The following is a 25940-nucleotide window of genomic DNA, read 5'->3' on the forward strand; positions in this document are numbered from 1 at the left end:
TTAATAATTTTTTTCAAAATAAAAAAAATTATAATTGTGCATTTAAAAAAAAATGAAATATCCCTTATTTTGTTTGATTTGCCACAAACGACTTAAGAGAAACTTCAAAATTAAGCGGCAGTGCTAAGTTACTTATGAATAAGGTGATTTTACTGATAAAATTAGCAAATTTACAATGATTATTTCAATACATAATAATATATCATTATTATGGAAGACAATTCTTTAGAATTATGTTTTGAATTTTAAATAAAATCAATAAATACTTAAGTAATTACTGCCAAGTTTATAAAGTTTGATGTAATATGACAAAAGCTTCACATTTATGAAATTATTGATGACAAAATAGAAGACATTTTAACTTATAATTAAATTCTATAACTGTTTCTATAAATATATACAGCACATAGTAAAACTAAAATTTCTATTATGAACAATACAAAAATATTCAGTAAATAGTATTTTTAAAAGTTATATAGCATCTGTTGAATATGGAATTATTTTATATAATAATTGCATTTGATTTTTGAATACTGATTATAATTGATATATATATAAAACAAATTTCAAGTTTTTACTAAAGTTTGAATGTAAATAAAAATGATAAGAACTATTTGTTTCACTAACTTTTCAGAAATTCATTATATATTAATTAATGTACTAATGATTTTTCTAGCATTTTTAGAATGAATTAATAAAATTTTAAAACAAATTTTGTATTTAAAAAAACATTTGATTTTAAACTATTCTTACAAAATATGAATAGCTTAAACCTTTCAGCATGAGCATTTACATAGTAGTTTTTGTTTTGAGATTGCATATCATTTCCTGAGAAAAGAGGAAATCAAGTACAATGCCCAAAAGTTGATTAATATTATAGAGCAACAAATTTGAGAAATGTTCTTGAAATTCTTTTACAAATGATTATAAGCTTTGAGTGAAGATAGCACTATATACAAAATCCAAAGAAAAATCATAAAACCTGCAGATATGTGAGCCAGTACTTTTGATCCTCCTAATTCTCCACCTCCGCATCTTTTCAGACATCTTCTCATCATTAATAAACCTATGCAGACAAAAGCAGCTGCTGAATAGATGCCAACACTAAACCCTAAAGTGCCTGCTTTTACTTTAAATATTTCTCCCTGCAAACAAATATAAAGCAGGATTTTATCATCAGAAAAATCAGTAAATTGAACATATTCAAAGATATAAAAAAAAAAAAAAAATAGCAATTTACCCGTGATTCCCAATAAATTGATGCAATCACCCAAGGTAGACCAACTCCCAGGAAGACGTTGACAGAATTACTTCCTGTAACGTTACCAATGGCATTGTCAGCATATTTCTCTTGCGTAGCTGCTGCTTTTGAAGCAAACAAATCTGGAAGTGATGTTCCCAGGGCTACAAATGTAATGGCTGTTACAGTATCTTCCAAACCAACTAAACAGCCAAAAATAGATGCCATGTCACCAATGATTGCTGTTAATATTCCAATAGCAATCAAAGAAACAACAAAAGTTAACCATCCTCCAAGTATGGCTGTAGGAGGAACAAGTGCAAAGATAATCTAAAAATATTTTATAAATTTAATTAGATATGGAAACTTTAATTTAAATATTACATAAAATAGCTTCTGACTTCATCTATGATCAAGTTTATTTTTTCTAAGAACATGTAATCTATTAAATTTCTAGTAAGAATTCAAGCATTAAACAGAATCGACTTACTTTCCAACCAAAGGTAATAAAATGTAGTATATAATCAATGCGAGTAGCATTCTCTAAATCACCACCATTAACATTCATTGCATCTTTCAGTTGTTCAACCCAAGTTTCTGACTGTAATCGAAGAGAATCTATATTCACGTTGGTCATTACCATAAGTCTTCCCATAATAGAGTTAAAATCTAAACAATTGAAAAATAAGAAGAAGAGAATTATTTTGTATAATATACAATTTTAATTAAAAATCAATGATTTTTCTTACCATCATCATTAGTAATAGTAATTGTAGTCCTATTAATTTGGCCTAGTTTAGCTCCTCCTTTGGGTTCTAAAATTTCAATTTCAAAGTGTTCGTCTTTTTCAGCATCGAAATCGTCGATAATTGGAATTTCTATATTTTTTTCTATTTCAGCATGTTGAAAGACGAGTTCTCCTTCTCCTCCTTTAAAATCTCTTCCATTCATTGCCGATTTATCGATTGTTCTCCATTTACAGGAGACTATGCCATCTGCACCTTGTTTTCTTATCACAGGTACGTACACAACACCAACACTTTCTTTAACAAGTAAACCTCTTCGTTTAAACTGAAGAATACCCGGTTCTATAATCATATCAATTGATATTTTAGAAATAATATAAAAATTTCTGTTTATTTCTAGTTATTATTTCATCGAAAATTTTCAAAATTTGACTTTGATATTGTTGTTATTTTTCATTTCTGTTAACATTCAAATTTGAATATATTTAAAACAAAAGCAATTTAATGTGTAATTATAAGATAAATTCAGTGAATAATTACTATATAAAGTATTTACACAAGATCCACATTTTACATTCACTTACCATCATCATTCAAGATAGTAATTTCCATAATACAAGTTCTGCCTAGAGCGACTTCTTCTGTCTCATCTTCGCACAGACTTAATTTTAAAAAGAAAGTTTCGTCTGGTTCCCACTGATTATCATTCACTATTTCAACAAATATTTTCTTTTCCGTTTCATTTGGTTGAAAAACTATCAACTCCTTTTTTTCGATATAATCTTCTCCAGAGACTGCGGTTCCATCGATTGTTTCGAATCTATTAACGAAATGCAAAATATATGTACTTTATTACCAATTGATAAAGATTATAATTCATTTTAAAATACAAAATTCGTAATAAATTGGAGACATGCAAAGAAAGGAATTCTAATAAAACTACAAAATTAACAGTTAACTGTTAACAATGAACTATTAATGAAATCATAATAAACAGCCAAGTATTACAACAAAGTTTTAGAATTAATTTACTGATTTTCCTATAGGAATTAATTAGGCCTAGTCCAAAACAATGATTTGCATTGTCAAATATTTCATAAATTGTCATTCAATATCCGAAACGCTTCTGGGCTATTGAACGGCAGTGTATGAAACGTACCCAAAAGGTATTTGACAAGTGTTGTTTTGGACTTATTATTTTACAGGAAAAACTCGTAGTTCGAATATTTTAAACAAACAAAATATTTGAAAAAAAAATAAATTATACATATATTTTAATAGTTTGAATTGATATTACCTCATTTAATCACAAAGGATATAATTTACTTATAACTTGTGGGGAAAAAGAAAACACTAAATTACTGTTCCTTTGCGTTCAATCTACTAATTATACGAAAATAATTTAGAAAAGGATTATAAAATGTCCAAAAACACTAATTTATTTACATTATTTATATGGTGACGATAATACGTTTCGTAACATATTCAAAACAGCTTCTATAACAAGACTTCGTACAAAACATACTATCCAATAGAGATTTAGTACATTTCTCCTAGAGGACTTATTAACGCCAACGAATAATAAAACGAAACAACTCACTTGCAGGAAACTTTATTATTAGTTTTTCCGTGACGACGAACAGAAACATTAACACGTCCGGCATTTTCCATAATAGCGCACGAAGCTGCTGTAAATTCGATTATAGAAATATCTTGTCTTTCTCCTTTTGCTACAGTTCGAAGTTGTTTTCCTTCTTCGTCAGTTAGCATGGCATCATATACCTGAGAGAATAAAGTTTTTTTTTTTTTAATTGTTTCCGATTTCTATATGTAAAGTTTTGCAAATATGGATTTGTTTTAAGGTGACAATTCAAATTCGTTTACATTCAGTAATTTAACTTATCTCTGCACATATCCTCTCAATTAAACTGACTCATTAATATCGTTATTCTACAGCTGTACCTATCTAGATGAAGCTGCGAATCTAGACTTTACTAGAATATATTAATAGGAGTTATATACAGTCTGCAGTCAAACATTGATATTCGAAATCCCAAAAGGTAGTAGTAATGAGAAGTTAAATTATTATAATTTATATCTGTGACTATATAAATTTTATATCTTTATTAACAACATTATATAGGCTATTTTTTAACCAAAACAAAAAGAAATTCATTTATGCAAATTAAAATAATTTGAACTTATATTAAAAAATGAATGGAAATTCAATATTCTAAAACATTCGATTATAAATACTTTCACAATAATAATTCAACGAGTGATGTGTAAACGTGTTTAAAGTAATCCCATTATGGTATTTGTTCTCATTAAAATATAATTATTGGTCAAATAATAAATTTTATATCTAATGTAAATGTGACATTCGAATGGAACTTTAATTACAATTAACATTAACAATTAATTAAAGTAAGACTAAGAGAACAAACATTTGAAACAAGTCCACAACATAACATTTGAAAAAAAGAAATTATTTTTGCACAACAAATATATTAAGAAAAGACGAACAACATTTACATTTATTAGGATTAAATTACGTTGAAACAAATTGGTTTTCATTTAACTCACATTTATGTAGACATAACATGCACAGAGTGTACACACAGTGTACACAAATACAAATAGCAATAAAAAAACAATACAATGCATGCACCCTCAAGTTTTTTTTAGACACTATGCAAAATAGCACACAATACAACGCATGCTTTACATAAATCTGCTTTATTGCATTAAAACAACTAAACCTTTGGCTTTGTTGACGTCCCTTCCACAATTGCCATCAGCGCTCTGACTTGTTCTTCGCATTGCTTGGAGTAAAAATTTCGAGTTATTTCAGATAAGACACATCTCTAAATTATAGTAGCAAGTAGTAACAATTCTACTCTATGACACACACATGTTCAAATTTATAAGCCAGTATACGAGACATTTATTCAGATGGTCCATTTACGTCTTTCTTAATGGAGGCTATTTAATACATTTCAGGAGATACGTAGAGAATTTTTAATTTTTTTTTTTTTTCGATAACGGTAACATTTAATTTATAAACTTAAAATTATAATAATAATTTATTACAGAATATTTATCTCTATATTCATTAGAAGTGAAAGACTTGAAATGTATTAAAATAATCTACCGTTATATTTATAATAATTATTGTACTGTACATTTAATTTGATAAGTGGAAAACGGTACACGGATATAAGCTCTATAATATTAAAATGGACCATCTAATTGAGTTATATATTTTATTATTATTATTTTATTATTATTATTATTATTATTATTTACAGGGTGTAGATATAATTGCAAACATATAATTATAATTATAAAATTATCATTATAAATTAATCATTTTTACGTTTGCATTCCAGAACATTACCTCTCTTAACTTTTCGCTGAGTTTTGGTTTTGGTTTTCTGCCTCCGGTTATACTCCTAATAGCTCCGACTCTATACCACATTCGTGAATGATCTTTTTCTTCTACCAATCGTGAGGCTGCTAAACAGGCTGCATCCTCTTCCGATAAACCGGGATTTTTCCTAATTTCCTGAAAAATAAATTGATAATCCACCTCTTGAAAAACTTTACAGAAAAAAAATAATAATCATCTTTTATTTCGGCATTGCCGTTCTTATAGAATACGTGTCAGAAAACAGGTGGTTCCATCAGTACATTCATTCAATCTAGTAAAGGAATCGTCTATTCTCCAGGATTATAGGAATAGAGTTCAATTTTGTCGTTTCTTTTGTTATGAGAGTAAAAAGGAAAGCGGCAGCTGTGTCCACTATTCTTACCTTGATAAAGCTAATGAGATTGTCTCTATCTAAACGGCCGCGAGGAAAATAGCTACGATTGGCCATGTCTGAAAATGAAAAAATATATATATACATATAAATGTTTACAATACAGCAAAGCTTTTATAAAGTAATTTTATAAATATTAAAACAAACTTTATACTTTCAGTTGCATCAATTGGATTTTTATGCGCTTAATTTATTTTTAAAATAAGTTTCTAAGCAAAATATATTTAAAATTTATATCTAAATAACAAAAAAAAAAGGGTTTGACATTTATAATAATATCAATAATATGAATTTTTAATTCTTATAAGTTTGCTTTTCCATCATTTATTTACTCGTACATTTATTGATGGCACGTGCTTCTTACAGAAACAAAACCTGATAAACTGTCTTAAACAATAGAATTCTTTTGATTTATGATTAAACGCAAACATCTTCGCGTCGTTAAAACGTGAATAAACTGTTTACTTAATTAAAGTTGTACGTAAATGCATAATGATTACATAAATGAGAATTTTCAAATCTGCGGAAGATTATCGTATCAGTGTTCATTTTAAAGCATCATTTCGAAATTAGCCGGATTGCCGCTAATTAGAATTTATCTTTGATGCGTATAATTTGAACGGCGTAAAATTCTTTTAAGATTATTTAATTCACAGAATAATGTACAAAGAAATTATATTCAATCACATATATAAGAACGATATATGCGATAGGAAATAGGCCTATATTTTAATTCTATTCTTAATGAGTAAATATATATATAATCTTATTTGCCTTCATACAATAAAAATTTAATATTTAGCTTATATTATAAGCGATTTTAAACAATCATAAATTAGTTTATTTACAGAGTCGTAAGTATAAGAATTTTTTTAACACGTTCATTGATGTATCTTTTATTATTGTAATTAAAATTATAAATTTATTTTATCGTCTTTATAACGAGAATTATAAAATTAAAAATTAAGCAAGAATGAAAATAATAACATTAAATATTTATTCCGTTAACGCGTATCATGTAGGCCTATTATAGAGTTAATTTATTCTTGCATTTAAATTTTCTTCTTCTACGTGTAAAAATTATATATATTTTGCATAAATTTAAAAATTTTTAAGCGGCGCGTTATCTTATGGGCAAAAAAGAGAAGAAATTGCCTGGAGGCCCCATCAACAGGGGGCCCCAAACCAATCTTTTATAAACTCATTACAATAGTAAGAATCTTGTCACATCAGCAACCTTAGATTGCTGATGTGACATAGGCGGAGGATGCATTAGCACAGTGCACAATTTCACCCGCTAAATATCACGTTAAAAAACGAAGTAGTTTACAGGGAGATTGCTCCCCCTAAAAAAATGTTTGCAGTCAACACTACACAAGCCCTCAATCGAAATTTTCCTGGATCCCACGAAGCTATAACGCGCTACTGAATCGTTTATAAGCAAAACACTACTAAATAATTGCAATTACCTTTAGAGGATTCCAATTCTAGTTGCTTTTGTTGTAGAACTTTTTTTCCCATGCAGAAATTTCTATCCGCGCAATAAGATAAAATAACCAAAATGGGGAAAAACAACAGAGTAATCAAAGCTTCCCATACTTCTACTCTTTCGGGTGTAATGGCCAAGAGTACCACCAATAACCAGAGATATGCAAATATACTGAAGAAAGCGGTGATCATAAACACCTGTAAAAGATTATAATTAGGAAAAATTACATTTGGAAATTACAAAATGGCGCTGTCGGTCGTCGTTTAATTTGTTTTCGTAAGAGTAGCCTTGATTTAAACAAAGGCGATAGAGTCGATTGGGATTTGGTAAAAAGGAAATGAAAAATTTAAACTTTGGTGAAATCGTAGGAAATTACCAATTTAACTCGATCGTTATAAAATTTTTAAAGTAAGATGGAAATATTTTAATTAAGCGTCTCGATATGATGCCACCGCGTCGAAATTTAACGCGTTGTCGTTGTTAATAAATTTTAATTTTAATTTCAAAAATGTTACAAAATTAGAACACTTATGTTGATAATAATTGATTATCGAAAGATTAAATTTTCAATTCGGGTTTTGTCGTCATGGCAACTATCTCTAAATAACGTCAAAAGAATTTTCTCACTAGGAGGTGTCTGGTAGTTTCTACATACGTCATCTTTAATAACAGACGATAAATATATAAAAATTCTTTTAAAAATTTTTAATCGTTTTATGTAATAAAATTTACATATAATCAAAATTTCGTTAAATAAAAATAACAACAAAATTTTAATTTCAAATTTAATTCTAAAAACAAAGCAAAACAAATAAAAACTTGTTAAAGATTTTAAAATATCGAAAATTTCGTAACGTTGTTATTTTTAAAAATACTAAAAAGAATTTTCGAGTATAATTTCTCCATTTTCGAAAGCCTTTTGTCTTCATTCTTTTCCTCTTTCTAAAATACTAAACTGCGATTCGGAGCAACAGGATAATGCAGTTACCATGACAACAGCAGCAAACAACTCTCCACGGATTTCTGGATATACTGAACAGTCTATGATGTGCCTGAACTAACAAACATTTTATTCTTCTCCAACAGACTTTTCACTCTTGAATTTATTATTAATAGTTACATACTCTCCGATAATAATTCATATCGTATTAAGGATTAAGAGGTCTCGATATTTTTAGACCAATTACAGATATTTTCTCCCCCCCCCCTCCCAACGCTTGACCCAATTACGTTTATAACAATTTATAAATAGATTAAAGATATGTAAATAAGTTATATTTGTATTATCACAATGTTTCTTCTGGGCATTGATGAGTAATTATCCGGATGATCGACTTTTCCGTAACTCTATCGATGATTAAAGCATCGAGTGTAGCGAGGGAATCATTGACATTTTCCTCCGATACATTAGTCAAGTCGAGCGGTGATTGATCGGCCATTGTTGCACCATCTGTTGATTTCTTTTCAGTTTTAAGTCAATTATTTTACTTGATTTTTCTTTAATCATCCCCCAAAAATGCGTTTTTTAAATACATTTTTACAGCGATCCATAAAAAAGCACCGCGCTTATTGGATAAAAAAAAACATTCCATTTTATCAATAAAAAAAGTATTAATTTTATCCGTTTTTCTTCATAAAATTAGGAAAAAAGTTAGTAAATTAGTCTAAATATTTATTTTTTTTTTATAGAAGAAACTGATGTATCAATCGACTTTTATTCACGTCCTTTATACCATTATAAATATTTTCTGCGTGAGCTTTTATATATCAAAACAATTTTTATACAAAATATAATAAGGTTTTTTTACTGTTAAGCATTAAAAACACAGGTACTCTATACAGGATTTTTTTTATGTATAAAAATAAAGTCGAACTACTTTAGCGTTAACCCCATCTCGAGCTCGTAAAGTTCTTTTAATTGGTATTAAACGAGATCTGTTTCTCTTTAACAATTTAAAAGACCTGTCAGAAACAATGGACATCCCACTTCATCTTTACTCTATTTTTGTTGTTCGAAAAATTCCTAGATTAAATCTGCGCGTTTTTCTATACTAATCGACTTTAAACTCGATTAGTTCTGTGACTTGGGGATAAAAAAAAATATCGATAAAATAGTCTCTCGAGTGCCGAACATTATCGTGTTAATTTCGAAATCGATAGTTATAAAACTAAGTAAGAAAACAACTTACGTTAATCATACGTATCCGGCGGAATTCTCCCGGTGGTATCGCTGTGATACAAACAGCGCAGATGACAAATAAATTAAAAGCTGCGGAACCGACTATTGTACCGGGTCCCAACTCTCCAGCTTCAAATCTAATAGAAAAAATAAAATAATTATATATATATATATATATATAAAGAATTCTTATCACACCCACGACATAAATTTTCAAGACAGTTTTCTAATTAAGTTCTGCTCGCAAGCATTTGGTCTCTCCATTTGTTTCATAGGTCATCATCATCCTCATCCGGAATTATCATTTCTAATATCATTATATTTTCGTGTATTAATAAAAAAAAGAAATGTATCCTTCTTTTTATTAGTACATTTATTATTTGTATGGTAATATTTAAAATATGAAAGAAAGTATTGTCTAACCTTCTTTCCATAAGCTTATAATGGTAGTAGCTTATCTTGTTTCTAAAATATGGATAAAAATTGTAACATAACCGATACTCATGTATATATATAGCAGATATTCATACATATGTAAAGGGGAAAAAACTTTCTGAATTTCAATGCATATTTTAAATAATTGAGAAGGTGAAGAAGTTTTTGTATGAAAGATATAAAGTTGATTACGTTTATGTTCTTACTAATACAGTTTTTAAAAGAAAGATAAATATTAAAAACGTTTAATACGTATTATTATTACTATATTTATTAAAAATTAATAGAGTTCAACTTAAAAATTATATATTTTTATCCAATTTTTAGCAAAATAAATTTACTTTTTTTTTGTTGAAATGGTAAAGTTTCATACAAGGAAAGGTTAAAAGGTCATTCTTATCAGAAATTTTGTAATTTCACGGATGAGAAAAACTGTATATTATTATATCCAATTATCAGTTTTCTCTCGAAAAATCAGTATAAAGTTTGTTTTTTTTTCTTTCCTTTATTTCATCGAGCAAAAACTTGATAATTACTATTAAAAAAGTAATAGCTTAAATGTTAAAAACTAGAAATTAAATTAATAATAATAATAATTTTAATGCTGTATAAGATTTAAAAGTAAATTTAACAGAAAATAAAATACGTAAAAAGATTATAATATTGAAACATTAAATTGACTAATAAAGCGAAAGTAAATTAGTGCATTACCATACGAACGGTTTGCATAATTTATGCCCAGTTATTAATTTTTCATAACTATGTACATATACTACGAATATTTATCATTATTTTCATAGTGAAATATAGAACGGATATTACTTTGCGTGTTTGGGTCAGGGACTACATATTCACGACAATGTATTGCACCGTTGGATGGCCACTGTATTTGTGTCACATCTTGTTAAATTTCAATTGATGCTTCTAACTCCTTTTGTATCCTCACTACGATAAACTTGTGCATATTAATGTTCCTTGTAATTTGAAATATTTCGTAATCTATCTTCATTTGTATAATTTTCCTATTGAAAGGGAGGAAGGTGCGATGACGCATTGTTGCAGAAGACGTTTCTAGGAAACCACAAAAATACTAGAAGAGTACTTTGTTAGGTATAGGTATATAATAACTTTGACAACAAAAAATTTAAAAAAAAACCATTCTATTTACGGTGTATTAAATAAATAATTAGCTAGAGGCTGTCACTTAATGAAGAATCTTAAGCAATTACTCATGAAAATTATTAAGATGTAAATGCTCGTTAATTACGTTCTTAATGAAATAGCAAGAATATTAATTATGTTCATTATTTATAAAATTTATTATAAAAGCGCTTCTTTAAAAATAATTTAATCTAAATTAAATAGAATTTCCCTAATGAAAATCTTAACTTACGAATAGCATTTAACATAATTGATTAATACAAAACAGCAGAGGCTGTGGCATTTTATTATAAATATATATTTTTTAAAGTATATATTTAAATTTATAAAATATTTATTCCTTTATTTTATTCGCCTATTTTTTTTTTAAAGCTTGATACTTCGTAGAAAATCCCCGATTAAGGAAATGTTGCGTGGAAGTGAGCATTTTATGTTATTAATATTCTAGAAATGCTTGAATAATTTTTAGAAATTACACTATATAAATACATTTTATACAAGAAAATATATTACAAATTTCGAGAATCATTTTATATATAAAAAAATAATATTACAAACTTCGAAATTCGTTGAAACGGAAATACATCTTCCAAGTAGACTATGCATTTGAATATATTAAAAATTCGATTCAAATACTTGACATTTTGATTTAATATATTTAAAACAGTCAACCCAATCAATTTTCTCACTTATAGTAACCTTAAAAACCTGTACATTCGATTCGCATGTCAGATATTTTTGTTTCTTTTTTACTATAAAAACTAGGGCCAATTGAGTGGGGGGGAGTATTAACGTTGCAGGCATAACAAAGAAAGAAACCAAATTTTAAAAAAATATTACTTACCTATTCCCTATAATTTCTATAATAGATAATAAGATTTCGGGTGCGCTGGATCCTAATGCCATTAACGTTAAATTGGCTACAGTATCATTCCATATTTTTACTTCTAAGACTTCGGGTTCTGTATCGTTAACGGTAGACAATACGATTTTTCTAGTTTTGCTGGTAATTTTCTCGATCGAACACATAAAAATATCGGCAATAATAGCGACACCCAAAAAACAATATATGAGTCCTAAAAGATAGAGGAAGGCTCTCGATCCACGTGACCATGTGTATTCATTAATCAATGGCAGGAGCAAACCTTTATCTGAGCACAAGTAATTATCGAGAGAAGATGAATTGCATTCCATGATTTACTGAAAATAAAAAATATGTATATATATAAATATAATTAATAAGCAAACTTTAATTTAAAAATAAAATAAAAATGGCTGAGTGAAAAATTGTTCCATAAGGTTATTGTTGCAAGTTTTATTATTTTTTTTTTACTTTAACTCAGAAAAATAATGACAAGTTAATAAAATCTTGTGCTTGTATAAAGAAACAATTGCATTCATTTTTTTATATTAATAAAAACAGATTAAATGTACAAAAAATACAGGTTACATTTGAATGAATTTGTTGAATTTTATAACTGTTTAAAGCAATAATATTTACTTTAATTATTAATAAATCTATTTTAAAGGTAAGATAAATGTGAAAATTCTGCAGATGTTTATAACAGTTTAAAATAATTTTAAAATTATCATCATTTATTTTTCCTATTGCCACAATAAATAAAAAAAAATAAAGAACAAGAATTCCACATTTTGTCACTTTATATATATATATATATATATATATAAATTTAATTATCGAATAAAAACGTCGTTCATTATTCTTCACTAGCTTTATCTGTCCATTGGGAGGTTTATTATGTTGGGGTTGTTTGTAGCTTATTGATTATATTGCAATTGTATGGATAAAATTGTTTTCTCTCTTTTATATTAGGCTAAGAAACTAAGTGCGGGTTTGTAAAGTAAATTTCTTAAATTTATTGTCTTTTTTATGAGAAATTAAATGCGTTATGATGAGTGAGAACGGAAGAAAATTTTAATTAAAAATATTGTTTAAATAAGAGAATTGTTGAAATGTAATTTAATGAAAATAGTACAGAATAAAGCTTTTAATGCGATACACAGAATAAAGGTTAAATGAACTTGTTTATATAACCTGAACTTGAATTAATTTGAAAGAATTATTGTGTAATTAAAAGCTTATATTATTATATATATATTTTTTAAAAAAATAAATTAATATTTAGTAAATTTATTAATTTGTTTCGAGCTAAAATTTATTTATAAAAACAGTCGAGAAATTTGGAAATTTTTAGTTAACGTTAGGAGAAAGCTCTCGTTATGAAACGTTAAAATCTGTTGACCCAAAAACCGTGACCTAAATTTTTCAAAATTAAAAACAAATAAGTAATTCCAACAACAAAACAATCTCGTCTTAATGTAAGATTTCAAATTATCGACTTTAACAAAACAGCCTGGGATTAATTTATTTTAAATATTTACAACCTGATTTATATATTTATATTTGATTCTAAATCTTTTTACTGTATAGATTCTACAATGCAAAGACTTTATTCGATGTTAATAGCATTTACAAATGAAAGAAAATATATATTTATATTAACATAATGGCATAAAAACGCGTGGAAAAAGCATCAATGCGAATAAAGATTAATCAAGATAAAAAAAAGAAAAATTCATACGAAATTCAATTTTCTTTGATGGAATAATAAAGTAATTCTCTATCGACATATATATATATATATATATATATTTTATCATATCTAAACTACTAAAGGCACAAATCAATTCGGTAACTTTGCCATTTATCATCATGTTCGAGCAGAGTCCATAAACTTGGCTATAAGATGAGTCTTTTTATTGCACGTATATTTTAATATTGATAGGTTTATTTAGTATTCATCGAATCAAGCTACTCATGTTGTATAAATTATACTGTATTTGCAACCGTTTTAGGTATATTTTTTATGTAAAACGATGTGGCGCAAGTAATTCATTCACTAAAAATTTACTTTAAAAAAAAAGGTCCTTACTAGCTTACGATGTAACAATAATTACGCTTATTGTGTGGCTGTATAAAAGGCCCTTCCCCTCTACCAAATAATAATACTGTATGTATAAAAATGTGAGGCCTTAAGCTATAGACTCATAAGGCCATAAAAAAGGTGCAGCTTGCTTCAAGTCTGATCCAAACTTGATTGCAGTAACAAGTGAAGCAAATACTTTGATAAAATAACTAAAATAAAGATTTTTGTAACAAATTATCTGTCTATTCGTTCAGAAATTTATTATATTTTTTTAATTTTTTAATTTGTATTAATTAATAGATCCTCCACAGCTGTAGAGCCTACATAAAAATTATAATTACAGTAAAGAATTTCTTAATTAATAAGGAAACTTAAGATTTATATAATTAATTCGAAAATGTTTATCAGTTTTAAGAATAAAATAATTGATTTTGATTTCGTTTATTTAATTTCCAATCATCATCATCATCATCAAAAAGAGTGAACAAGTAACAAGTTAAACAAGTGACAACAGTTGTTGTAATTAGATAAATTGTCGCTTCTTCTAACCATTTTGTGCAAAGAAATAAAAATACAAAAGGAAAAATACTTCTGCATTATCGGTTATATTGATTATATCAAGCTTAGTTAATATAAGTAACATTTATTGCTGTCCATATTAATTATGATTAAAGATATTTCCGTGGCAAGGTCATCAACTGGTAAGATGATAATGAATATTAACGTTGCTCATACAAATAAATATATGACTTCTATACTAAGGACATTTTTAATTAATAAAAAAAAAGTCATTCATCATCTCCATCAATCATTATTAAAGAATTGGCTAGAATTTCTATCAGCAATGGATTAAGATCCTGCGGAACCCCTAGGCACAGAAGAGTGTGTGGAAAATTGCAGGAACCAGTGTTCTCGCTAATTGTGGGTGTAGGTGAATTACCACGTGGAGAAGAGACAGAGACAAGTTAGCAATAAGTTTATATATATAGCATAGGGATGATGATACAAATAAAGATATATATATATATATATATCTTTATATCAAATCATATATATACAAATCGTATCTTGTAAACCTAACCATATATATATATGGTTAGGTTTACAAGATACGATTTCACCCGCACCTGAAGTCTCACCGTTACAATATTATAGTATAGATGGTTCAACACGCCGTAACCCAATTCGACTTGGGAACAAAGTAATCACGGTAGAGGTGAATATTTCACAATATATATTAACGTTTGTCTATAAATATTGAGTGACACACGACACTTGGGGAACACTAAAACACATACGAAACACACGTACTTGTCCGAGGCGTAGAATAGTCGGGTCACGATTACGAATTGTCCCTTATTCGCCTGTAAAAACTGTCCCGCAGTAGTCCGTATGACTCACCAGTCTTCCCAAGGAAGGACAAAAAGCCTCTATAGCCGGTTGGTGTTGCCTTAAATACCCCTTTTTGGTGTACACGACGGGTTGCCAACCGTCATATCCCACAGCCGAAAATAGCCCAAAAATAATAATAATAAATAAATAAATATATATATACATATGACAGACGGCTGCAGCCACAAGTGGGAGCCCCTACATAATTTTACATCATAAACCAATAATTGTAATTGTAAGTTTAGAATCATTTATAAATTATAATATACAATTGATTATTTTTCTAATTTTGGGGTTCTCTAGATCCAGGACCGTGGGTGTATGCCTCACGTAGCTAGTGGGCATTCCAGCAATGATTTTTATAAAAAAAGATAATTTATTAATGCAAGAAAGTTATTAATTTTTTGCTATATTTTAAGATGAATTCAGAAATACGTGCAAATTTCTTCCTGTTTTGTTTGATGTTTTATAAAATATTTAAATTCTATAAACCGCTCTCTAATACAATAATTAATTTTTGAACGAATCGGGACGGTTTTGAATAATACATTAGTAGTTTTCGTGTAGTGCATATTAAATTGATTTAATAAAATGTGTATTACTTTAAGCAATAAAATTACTTTACTTCTACATTTTTTTTTCGTTTGTAAATAGTGACTTTTTTCTGCGACCAAAACAAGAAAAAAAAAACAATAAAAGAACTTCACTCGCTACGTCAAAACATGACTAGAAAGAAAAAATAAGAGAAAAATATCACAATTATTGTGCAGTAAAATTGGACGTATACACGATAATTCAATAGGAAAAGAGCAAAGTGTGATTTGTGCCCTATTTTTCTCCATGAAATGCCAAACATTCTGCGTATTTATGAAACTTGTAAATCGCATTAATGAACAACGGGGGAATTATTTTACAAATGCCGAAAAATAAATTATTTTTGTGTATTTTCTTTGATATATCCGTGTATAATACATAAAAATCTTCTATTTATATAATCGATTTTTAAATTATTTCGATGGGAAACGAAAACTTTTATCTATCACGTTATATACCTTTCTCTCGAATCGAAGTGGAATATTTAAGAGAATTTCACGAAATATCGAATAAAGAAACGTTATTTTTTTTTCCTTTGAAATTAGTTTTTTATCGAAAGAAAAGAAAACTTAAAATAAAAGTTGTCGAAAGAAGTTGAAACAAGAGCAAGATGAGTTGGAAAATCGAATTTCAAGTGCTCGATATCTGAATCCAGATGAGAGATTTAAAACTAAAATTTCTATAATTTAAAAAATAAAACGAGCAAAAAGATAAATAAAATAAAAAAACGAAGATTAAAAACTATCTATCTATCTATCTATATATAATGTTAAAGATATAAATCAATTCTACTTACACAATACAGCAGCGAGTTGTCTCTCACATGGAGAAGTGATCAACTATGATAAAATTCATGTCATGCTACCCAATTTTGTAAGGATTTACAATAGTCAATAAATAGCTATAATTGGTCGGAGTTCGGTTCATTGTGTTTAAATATTGAAAAATAATAATAATAATAAATATTATTTTTTATACTTGTCACAGATGATGCGCATCGCGTGTTGATAAGTTGATCTTCAGCGTGAATTTTTCTTCTTCTTCTTCTTCTTCTTTGATGGATTTGCCATTGAACGATTATCTATCTGAAAGAATTCCTTATTGTTTAAATGAGGATAATCTGGGTCAAAAACGATTCGTGGCAGGACAAAGATTCGCTCCAATAGTTCTTAAGGGTCGGGTCATCGTCGCCACGTGATTCGCACATTGTTTTTTTTTTTATTTTTATTTTTTCTGCCTTATTTTATTTTACTATTCACGTGTAGAGAGTAAAGGAATTTATTAAGGATGTTAAAAAACTTTTTGCAATTTTACACATCCGGACTTTTCTTATTTTTTTAATTTTATAATGCGTAACGAATCGATGAATGACCTTTTTTTGTACTGATTTGATTACAAAATTGCTTTAAAATAAAATAAAAAATAAAAAGTTCGAGTATTAGTTCCTTTAAACTTAAAAATTCAGTACTTCCTGATATTGAAACACACGTTTTTTTTTTTTAAATTTAAAATCGATTTTTATTAAAAATTTATACCTTTTCTGCTATTAGAAATTTTTCAATTTTCTCGTGTATCCAGAATATTTATGAAAATACCGATTTTTAACAATTAATAATACCTTTTTAAACTTTAAAAACCATATAATTATCAAGCAATCAATCTGGATTATCTAATACATGATTCAGATCAGAGATTCTCAAAGTATAGTCAGTGGACTACTGATGTCATCTTGACCAAATCATTCTTTCCAAAATGTATTTCTGTGCTGTTTACTTAGAATAAAGTACATTTTTATGCATCACATATCTCTTTATGCATCACTTTAGGTTACAGGATAAACAAGATACTGTGGCACGTATCTAAGATAATATATTTATGCGATAGGAAACGGAAGAGGGCAAACGTGATTCATGCTTCATCTGCAATTCGAATAACTGATTTACATGATGATAAATTTTGAATTTTGAACTAAATGTATCGTGTATTAGCTGCGTAAAGCTCGTTTCTCTCACGTTTTACTTAATTAGGAAAAGAGAAATCTAATTGCGTTTAACCCCAATAAAGGAAATCATATTGTAACTGCCCTATATTTTTTGCTCTGTCTTCTAAATGTTTAATGTTAATTTAACCCTTCTTAACATTTTCAACATCACAATTAAGTTAATGATTTAACTATATATATATTTTTTCCTTTCTCAACTTAAACTAGAGAAATTTTATTGGTAATTGCCAAACTCCTGACCTGTTTCTTTGTAAACTAAAACTCTGATTCGTAACAGAATAAAAATCTCTCTGACTTAATCTCTCGATATTTCACATTACGTGGGATACGTCATTTTCGTGGGCACGACTTTCTTCTTTTTATAAATTATTAGAGAAGGTCTTTAACATTTTAATTCATTTCTTACTTCTAAATTAGGTTAAGTCGTGGGTGTTTTGTTCTAGACGTGAACTTTCCCTTTACAAGTGATGTCAGACAATAGATGAGTTAGTAGTAACAGGAAATGGGATGGTTAACTAACCTACAAACAGTTGCTGTAGACGTATATAGAAATCTGGCGGGTGTATAATAAGATGGCCAAACTTTTCATTAACACGTTTAACACGTAAATTCCCATTATAAAATTTAAATAATATTTCAATTATTATTATTATTTTTTTTTTCAAGTAATATGTAACGTAAAACTCACAAACCGGATGGGATCCCATAGAGAAACAATGGAAAATGGGTCGAGAAAAATTGTACAAGACCCCATTTTACAAGGTTGATTTTGTATTGTCTCGTTAGAATTTTTTTTCTTTAATTTTTTTTTTGTCTATATCTTTTAATGCATTTAACATTAAGTTCGTTCGGAATCTGAAACCAAATTTATTGAGAAAACGGTGTAAAAATATCTCATTTAAGACTTAATAATATTAATAAAACACTTAAAAGCGATTAACGTAAAACAGTCTTCGTGTTAAATTAGCTAGTCGTAATAGAAAAATTTAGAAATTAGGCTATTTCATACTGGCAAAGTTCCAGTCGATTATTATACAGTAGGAGAATATTGCTTCAAGCGACGTTCTACATTAAAGTAGTTTTTAAAAAGTTGATTATTCTTTACTAATCTTAATGGAAAAATTAATAAATTATACACAAAATCCGGCTAAAGCTATAAAATTGGAAAATTTAAAAAAAAGAGGAAACAAAACATAATTAAATGCGCATTTTTGCAGTTGAAAAAAAAAAAAATAATAATAATAACTCCACGAACTTTCTCAATTACGCGAGGCAAAACTCCTCCCAAAAGTTCACACGCAATTATTTTCTTCCTTTTGACATTTGATAACATTAAAATCTAACCAGAAAGTTTGAATAAGATTTTCTGCTTACGTCCCATTCTCGTCATTACTCGGGAGTATTAAGAAGAATTAGGGGGAAAAAAAAGAGTAAATTAGAAAAATACGAGAGAAATAGTAAAAAGAAAATAATAATAATAAAATTAGAAAACGTCCGTACAAGAAAATGGAACGGTCCTTACAAACTAAAACAGAATGGCAGTAAAAGGTTACGCTCAGGTTAACATCCGCTCTTTTCTCTTCACCTGCCACTATTAGCAACACGAATCATGTATCATCCAGCTCTTAGAGAGGTTGTAGGCAATTGATGATGTCATGACATCGTGTAGGAGTTCCTCGTGGAGGGAAGATTGTTTTAAGAATTTAAAAAATAACAAAAAAAATCCTTTTTCCTAAGCTTTCAAAGACTAAAATTAGATTTTATTTTTCCACATTTTAGTTACTTTAATAAGATTTTTTAAGTATTAAATTTTAAAGACAAGCGTGCGTAAGTAAATTTATGTATATTTTTTTTAAAAGAAAATATAGAATAGAAATAGAGAAAATTCACAAGAAAAACAGTTGTAAACATCATAACAATATTAAAACTTGATAAGAGAATTTCTTACGAGCAGTTTTAACCTAAAAGATAAAATTTTGCAGGTGTGTTTCATGCTCTGTTAATAATTGCGCTTAGTGTTATTAAATACTACCCGAGAAAATTATTCCATATGTTATTCAGAACGTGAAATTTTTTGAATTAAAAGTAGTAGTCGACTTCTTAACTAGATAAACAAACTCGCTGAATTAAACAATTAATAATATTTCGATGTCATTTGTTTTCTTGAAAAATCCAATTTCTCACAGCCTCGTACGACGTGTAAACAAACTCGAACGGAATTTATATATCATGCACATATTCACGTGTCTTAATGGCAACGATTAATCAACCTATTAACGGATTTTTAGTAAATCTAGCTTAGAAATCTATTTTCTAGTTAAGTGAATCTAGTAAAAGAAAAATGTTACTTAAGTTTTTAAATGCGTTACGTTTCGATTTTTCGCTTTATTTAATGAAGAAAAGTATAAATTTATGAACAAATTTCATGAGTAAATCGCGTTAGAAACTTTAAAAAAATAAAATAAAAAGGTAAATTTAATTTTAAAGCGTTAAATGTTACTACAATAATAAAATTAAATTTTCATGCCGCTTACAATTCTTAGTAGTAAAATATTGATCGATGTGAAATATCTAAATAGCTTTATTTAGCATTAATCTTTGCGAAAATTATGCAAAATAATCAAGAAATATATCGACATTCAGACGTTTTCGCCTTCCATTTCATTAACTCGGGCATTAAATTATGCTTAAAGAGTGTCATTAATGTCTAAGAATCTTAGAAGATCCATTATCGATTCAAAAAATACTACAGAATAATTATTTTTACGATGTTCTTCTTTATCAATAAGAAGGATAAAAAATGTACAATTGTTTACAGAAAATAAATTTTACAAGGATTATTCTTAATAAATATTTTATACATAAAAAGAACAAAATATTGTTCGATGCAAACATAAATAATAAAATCTTTCATTGCATTGTATGACTCATAAAAGAACAAAAAATTTGACAATATATTTGATTACAAAATGACATATTTTACTCCAGGGAAAACAGTAAACATCGGAATCGAGTGAATTAAAATAAAACTGTATCCATGACAACTGCCTCCCTCCATCCCAATTCTCGAAATTCAATTCTTATGTTAAACTTTGATCACTTTTTAAATATTTTATATCAAAATATGTATCGTTCTGACGTCATTCCTATTCGCATTAAACCTTTTTTTCCTCTTAGTTTAATCATTTTTTGCTGTAAATTCCGGTTACGTAGTATGAGTCACCTATCAAATAAAATGGATCTCCGCCTTCTATACAGAAGTTAGGAGCCATGACGGAATGTATCTGAATCGTAACGGAAGGTAAACACCTTCTACTTTGTATTATTTAGCTTTTAATCGCGATCGAGTTATGTAGGTTAGTAGCAATGGAGGAAAAACTACTGACATTGAATATGTGGGAATTTTTCCTGGTGTTTACTCGCTCCGTGATTAATTCGCACACATACACACACACACACACACACACAAAACTGTCATTTTTATAACGTTATTGCCAGCTAAAAATGCTAAAACTCCTTGGGAATATCGAATAATACGTAAGCATCTACACTAGCAGAGTATACTGTTAAAGCTATTTTCGATTTATCTAAACAATTTCTGGAGAGAAGATTTGATCATTTAACATTAACACTTTTTTCTACAGTAAAAATTTAGCGACTAAATTCTATTTAGTGGCCACGAGACCCATTTAAAACATTCAAATCTTATACATATTTTAAAAAACAGGTTAAAGCTCTAAAATAGCCTATATAATAATAATAACTGTTACTTTTTATATTTAGTTTAGTTTCCTTTAAATTTTTAATTCAAAGTAAACAGTAAAATGACTTTTAAGCCCTTATCTTTCAGCTATTTTTTTTAAATGATTAATGTGACACTGAGTAAATTCAAACGACGGAAATAATTATTTAAAAAATTAAAAAAAAGATAATTATTTTCTATAGATGATAAAGATTAATAAATATTGTTTTAAAAAAAGAAAAAGAAAATGTCAGAAGCACAAGAGTCCCAAAAGCACAAATTAAATTTGATCACTACGCTGACGTCGGCAACACGTGACAAAAAGAATTTTCTTTTTTTTTGTTGTTTTGTTGTTCGATGACAGAATAATCTAACAAGAATTTCTCTTGTACGATAAACATAATCCAGCAGTAAATAAATCCTCAAACATTATACTGACAGATTGGAAATTACACCGCGTGAATAATTAATAACATAACCGGATCGAAGGAAAATAAATGTAAAAATAATAAAATTTTCCAAATACAGGAGCACACATGGCTACTTTAATCACTTAAAAATAGCGTATGCCGAGATACCGAAAGCTATTTTCGTGCACTCTTCGCCCGGATTGATAGGTCCATCGTAGGAACAAAGACTAAAAACTAATGAAAATATATGCCGAATCGATCGAGATGTTGAAAAAATCGTAGAAACGAGCGAAGCGTGCAACATTGGCTTCTATTTTAAGCATATATTTTGCAACAGAATAAACGTATAAAACGGATAGAGGAATAGTAAAACGACTTACCTGTAAGTAGAGGACGATCGGACGATACAACCAACACGTGTTAACTCAACGATAGCACGGCATTGAGTGACTCACAAAGCTGCTGTAACAGCGTGATGTGGGCGTGAATCCAGCTAGAAAACAAAAGAAATATCACTATATATTATCCTACATATTCTATATATGTGTAGAACCTATCGGAAAGAGAGTCTAGTTGTCACACTGCGCAGGAACAGCTTTACTTGTACATTTGATAATAAGCCTGTTTTTATGGCTGTACAGATGTTTGCTGTATACGCGCACTAACTAATAAGGGATCCAACAAATTTAAATAAAATATATTCCTCTTTCATCTAGAAAATTCTACTCTTTAAGTGCATTTTATTACAGATAATTTATAATTCTAGAGAAAGGATTTAATTCTCCCCTTTAAAATTCATCCGTAGCATTCTAATGAAGGATTATTTTAAATCCGTTTGAAATTAACACAGTTCATTCGATTTAAATTTACTTACAGATAAAAAAAAAAAGGAACTAAAATAACAATTATTCGTTTAAACTATTTTAGGAACTGACTAATTAATTATCAATATATTTTTAAATATTTTATAATAAAAAAAATGTATTTTTATCTGTGACTTGGGTGTTGAAAAGATGCCATTTTTTACACCGCTAAATTATAAAATAATATTTAATCAAGGCGAGTTTTCTTTTGTAGAATATGAAAATGAGTTTTTCTTAAGTGAAAATACTTGTAAAATATTAAAACATTTGTAGTTTAATTAACTGGAAAACTGGAAAAAACAAAAAATCAAAACGTGGATAAAGTTCACGAAAGAAGAAAATCCATTCCTTAATGGTTGAATTACCATCTTTTTATCGTTATGCCGTATAATGTGACCAAAAAATATGCAATTCTCTCTTGCTAATCGAGGTCAATGGTCGTTGAACTTTACTCTTTACAAATGGAAACACACACACACAAAAAAAAAAAAAAAAAAACAACCGGTAATTGTAAACTATGGAAACAAACGAAAAGCTTCATCGATTATGCCTGAACTAAATGCTAAATTAATCTAATTAATCATCACCATAATTAGCTTAATTATAAAAATTAACATTTACATACTTCTATAGAAATTTATTACATCTATTTCCATTAATTACCATAAGCTCAAAGTATATATATTTGATAATTTACAGCGATATAGATAAGCCTGTTGCTGATCAATTCATTAAACAGATGCTGAAATACACGTCAGAAATGTAAGGAAATCGCTTATTTTTTTCAAAAAAAATATTTCTTCTTGAATAATTCACACTTTATTTCCCTTTTTTTCGGCGCATTAAATAGAATTTATGCAAATAAGGTCGAGCGATATTTAAATTTCGGGAATTAAAAAGAAGCGTGGCATTCATAAAACAAACAATTCTTTAATCATTTATGTATTCATTTTTCATACGGAAAAATTGTAAATTTAATAAAGGAGAATTGAAAATAATTTTTACGTCAAACAAAAATGAATTTCCTAATTAAATTATATTTATATATAATTTTTTTTTTTTCGCCCCTCCTCAAATTTCTGCAAAGAACGGAAAATAATAAATGAATTAAAAGACGAATTCGACGTTTCATATAGTAATTTTTCCAATTAAAACCTACGGAATTAATTTTTGTTAATTAAATTGTGATACTGGTATGCAAATTAATTTCTTATTTAAATAACGGGTTAATTATTTTGAGTAAGCTAATGACATTTAATTTTTATGATAGGAATTTAGTCACGTGTCAATTCTCCATAGGATAATGGAATAAAATACAACACTTTACACAGATTTTACACATCTTTTCTTGGTAAATATTCCTATTAAAAATAGCTTAAAATAATATATATTTTAAATTTAATTATGTTGTTTATCTCTTTACTTCTTTATTTCTGTATCTTTACTACAAAAAATAAAAAAAAATCCAACATTTTTCTCTATTTTTTTTAGCAATTTATTAAACCCAACTTGAATTATTTTCCGAGTTTATTTTCAAATTTATAAGATTATTTATAAATGAAAATATATAAAAGTTTTAATATATTACTCTGGAATTTTTAAATAAAATAAAATCGCAATAAGCTGGCAGATAAGTTCTTTTTTTTCCCCCGTATAAAAATAAAAAATTGTTATTTGCTGGCTTCTATCTTTATCTCTTGCCATGTTTTTATGTAACAAAATTCATCAAAAGTATATATATAATATAAAGATTTAATGAGTTTTTTCGGCTCATTTTATAGTGAAAAACTGAAATAAACATTCGTTTTACTATAAAATTTGCGCAGAAAATAAATATATAATTGTTATTTTTTCCTATAATATTTTAATATATTCTAAAAGAATTATGGATGAAAATAATTCTATCGTCTCTTCCGATTACAAGTAACAATATCCGTAAAAGCATTTAATTCACAAACATTATACGCAACGTAAAATACCAAAATATAAAAAATAAATCAAATAAAATTGTCGACTTTTTTTCCTCGGTTTATTTTACAATTTAGAATAATTTATAGGTAAACTCGATTAATTTAATATATAAAAAAATATTTAAATTTTAAACCTATACACACGAGTAATATTTAACTTTCGATTCATTAGCTAATATTGTTAAGTAAGAGATTAGAAAATGCGATAAAGTAGTAAATTAGAAATGAAATATTGAGTATATAAATAATGAAACGTCGTTTTTTTTTTTTTTTTCAATAGCCCAAATGACCTTCTACTCACTTACTTCCTTAGAAATCCCCACAGACATTTTATTCAGGGAATTTTCTGTAAAACGTGTCTGTTTTTCTAGAAATTTTTAAAACCCTTTCTGAAGATCAATCAATAATAAAAGTTCTTCCTACCGTTTATGAATTTGCTATTATTCTAATCTAGTTGGAGGAGTTTGCCACGTCTCCATTCAGAAAATACGATGAATCATAAACACGTGTTTGGAATGTTTTACATACTCGTTCTTCCACGTGTGTATTTTAAAACTAAGCTTTTATCTATTTAATAATGATGAATCTTCATTTTTTTTTTTAAATTTCCCTCTTAATACATAGCAATTACTGGCTTTAAAAGGAAGATTTAAAGTGCAGCACCGGAATTAAAGGCTAAAATTATTGATTGGATCATAAGGGTCTTAAAATAGATTATTATTCATCAGAGTTCGCGTTCGATGTCAACTTAATCCCTTAAAGAAAAGTTTCTCACATTATATTCATCCCGGATATGGCTCATAGTGACGTCAGAAACTACTACCCATTCTCTTCGCAAATGAATGGCATTGAGGTAATGATTATTCTAACTCTAGGTAGACACGTAGGAATGCAACTAACGAGGAGTCGTGACACCTACGTTTTAACCCCATCAAAAATTAAAAT

At 27.8% G+C, this 25940-nt stretch overlaps 1 protein-coding gene across 3 annotated transcripts; it reads right to left on the reverse strand.

The window, feature by feature from the left end:
- Window positions 1-800: 800 nt before the first annotated feature.
- On the reverse strand, window positions 801-25789 carry LOC136976657 (sodium/calcium exchanger Calx-like). 3 transcript variants are annotated; one of them, XM_067272003.1, is made up of 14 exons: window positions 25771-25789; window positions 22543-22655; window positions 11919-12274; window positions 9489-9615; window positions 7280-7496; window positions 5802-5869; window positions 5387-5554; window positions 4749-4811; window positions 3587-3768; window positions 2571-2806; window positions 1990-2328; window positions 1731-1909; window positions 1241-1570; window positions 801-1145 (listed from the first exon to the last, which is right to left on the reverse strand). In XM_067272003.1, exons 3-14 carry the CDS (start codon window positions 12266-12268, stop codon window positions 915-917), a joined length of 2490 nt encoding a protein of 829 aa, XP_067128104.1. In that variant the 5' UTR covers window positions 12269-12274; window positions 22543-22655; window positions 25771-25789; the 3' UTR covers window positions 801-914. The 3 variants fall into 3 exon arrangements, with proteins under 3 accessions (XP_067128104.1, XP_067128103.1, XP_067128106.1); XM_067272002.1 differs by lacking the exon at window positions 25771-25789 and adding an exon at window positions 23651-23669; XM_067272005.1 differs by lacking the exons at window positions 4749-4811; window positions 25771-25789 and having other exon boundaries at window positions 22543-22880.
- Window positions 25790-25940: the final 151 nt, after the last annotated feature.

The sequence above is a fragment of the Centruroides vittatus genome, unplaced genomic scaffold, assembly GCF_030686945.1.
Source record: "Centruroides vittatus isolate TY-2023 unplaced genomic scaffold, ASM3068694v2 contig_417, whole genome shotgun sequence".
In the NCBI taxonomy this organism is placed as follows: Eukaryota; Metazoa; Arthropoda; class Arachnida; order Scorpiones; family Buthidae; genus Centruroides; species Centruroides vittatus.

Bases quoted from the DNA above. Each gene is read 5' to 3' on its own strand.
- LOC136976657 (XM_067272003.1), bottom strand. From the start codon at position 12,268: ATGGAATGCAATTCATCTTCTCTCGATAATTACTTGTGCTCAGATAAA. The intron at 7,497-9,488 runs GTAAGTTGTTTT...AATCTTTTACAG, and splicing joins GCCGGATACGTATGATTAAC to GTGTTTATGATCACCGCTTT. The intron at 2,807-3,586 runs GTGAGTTGTTTC...TTTCGTTAATAG, and splicing joins AATAATAAAGTTTCCTGCAA to ATTCGAAACAATCGATGGAA.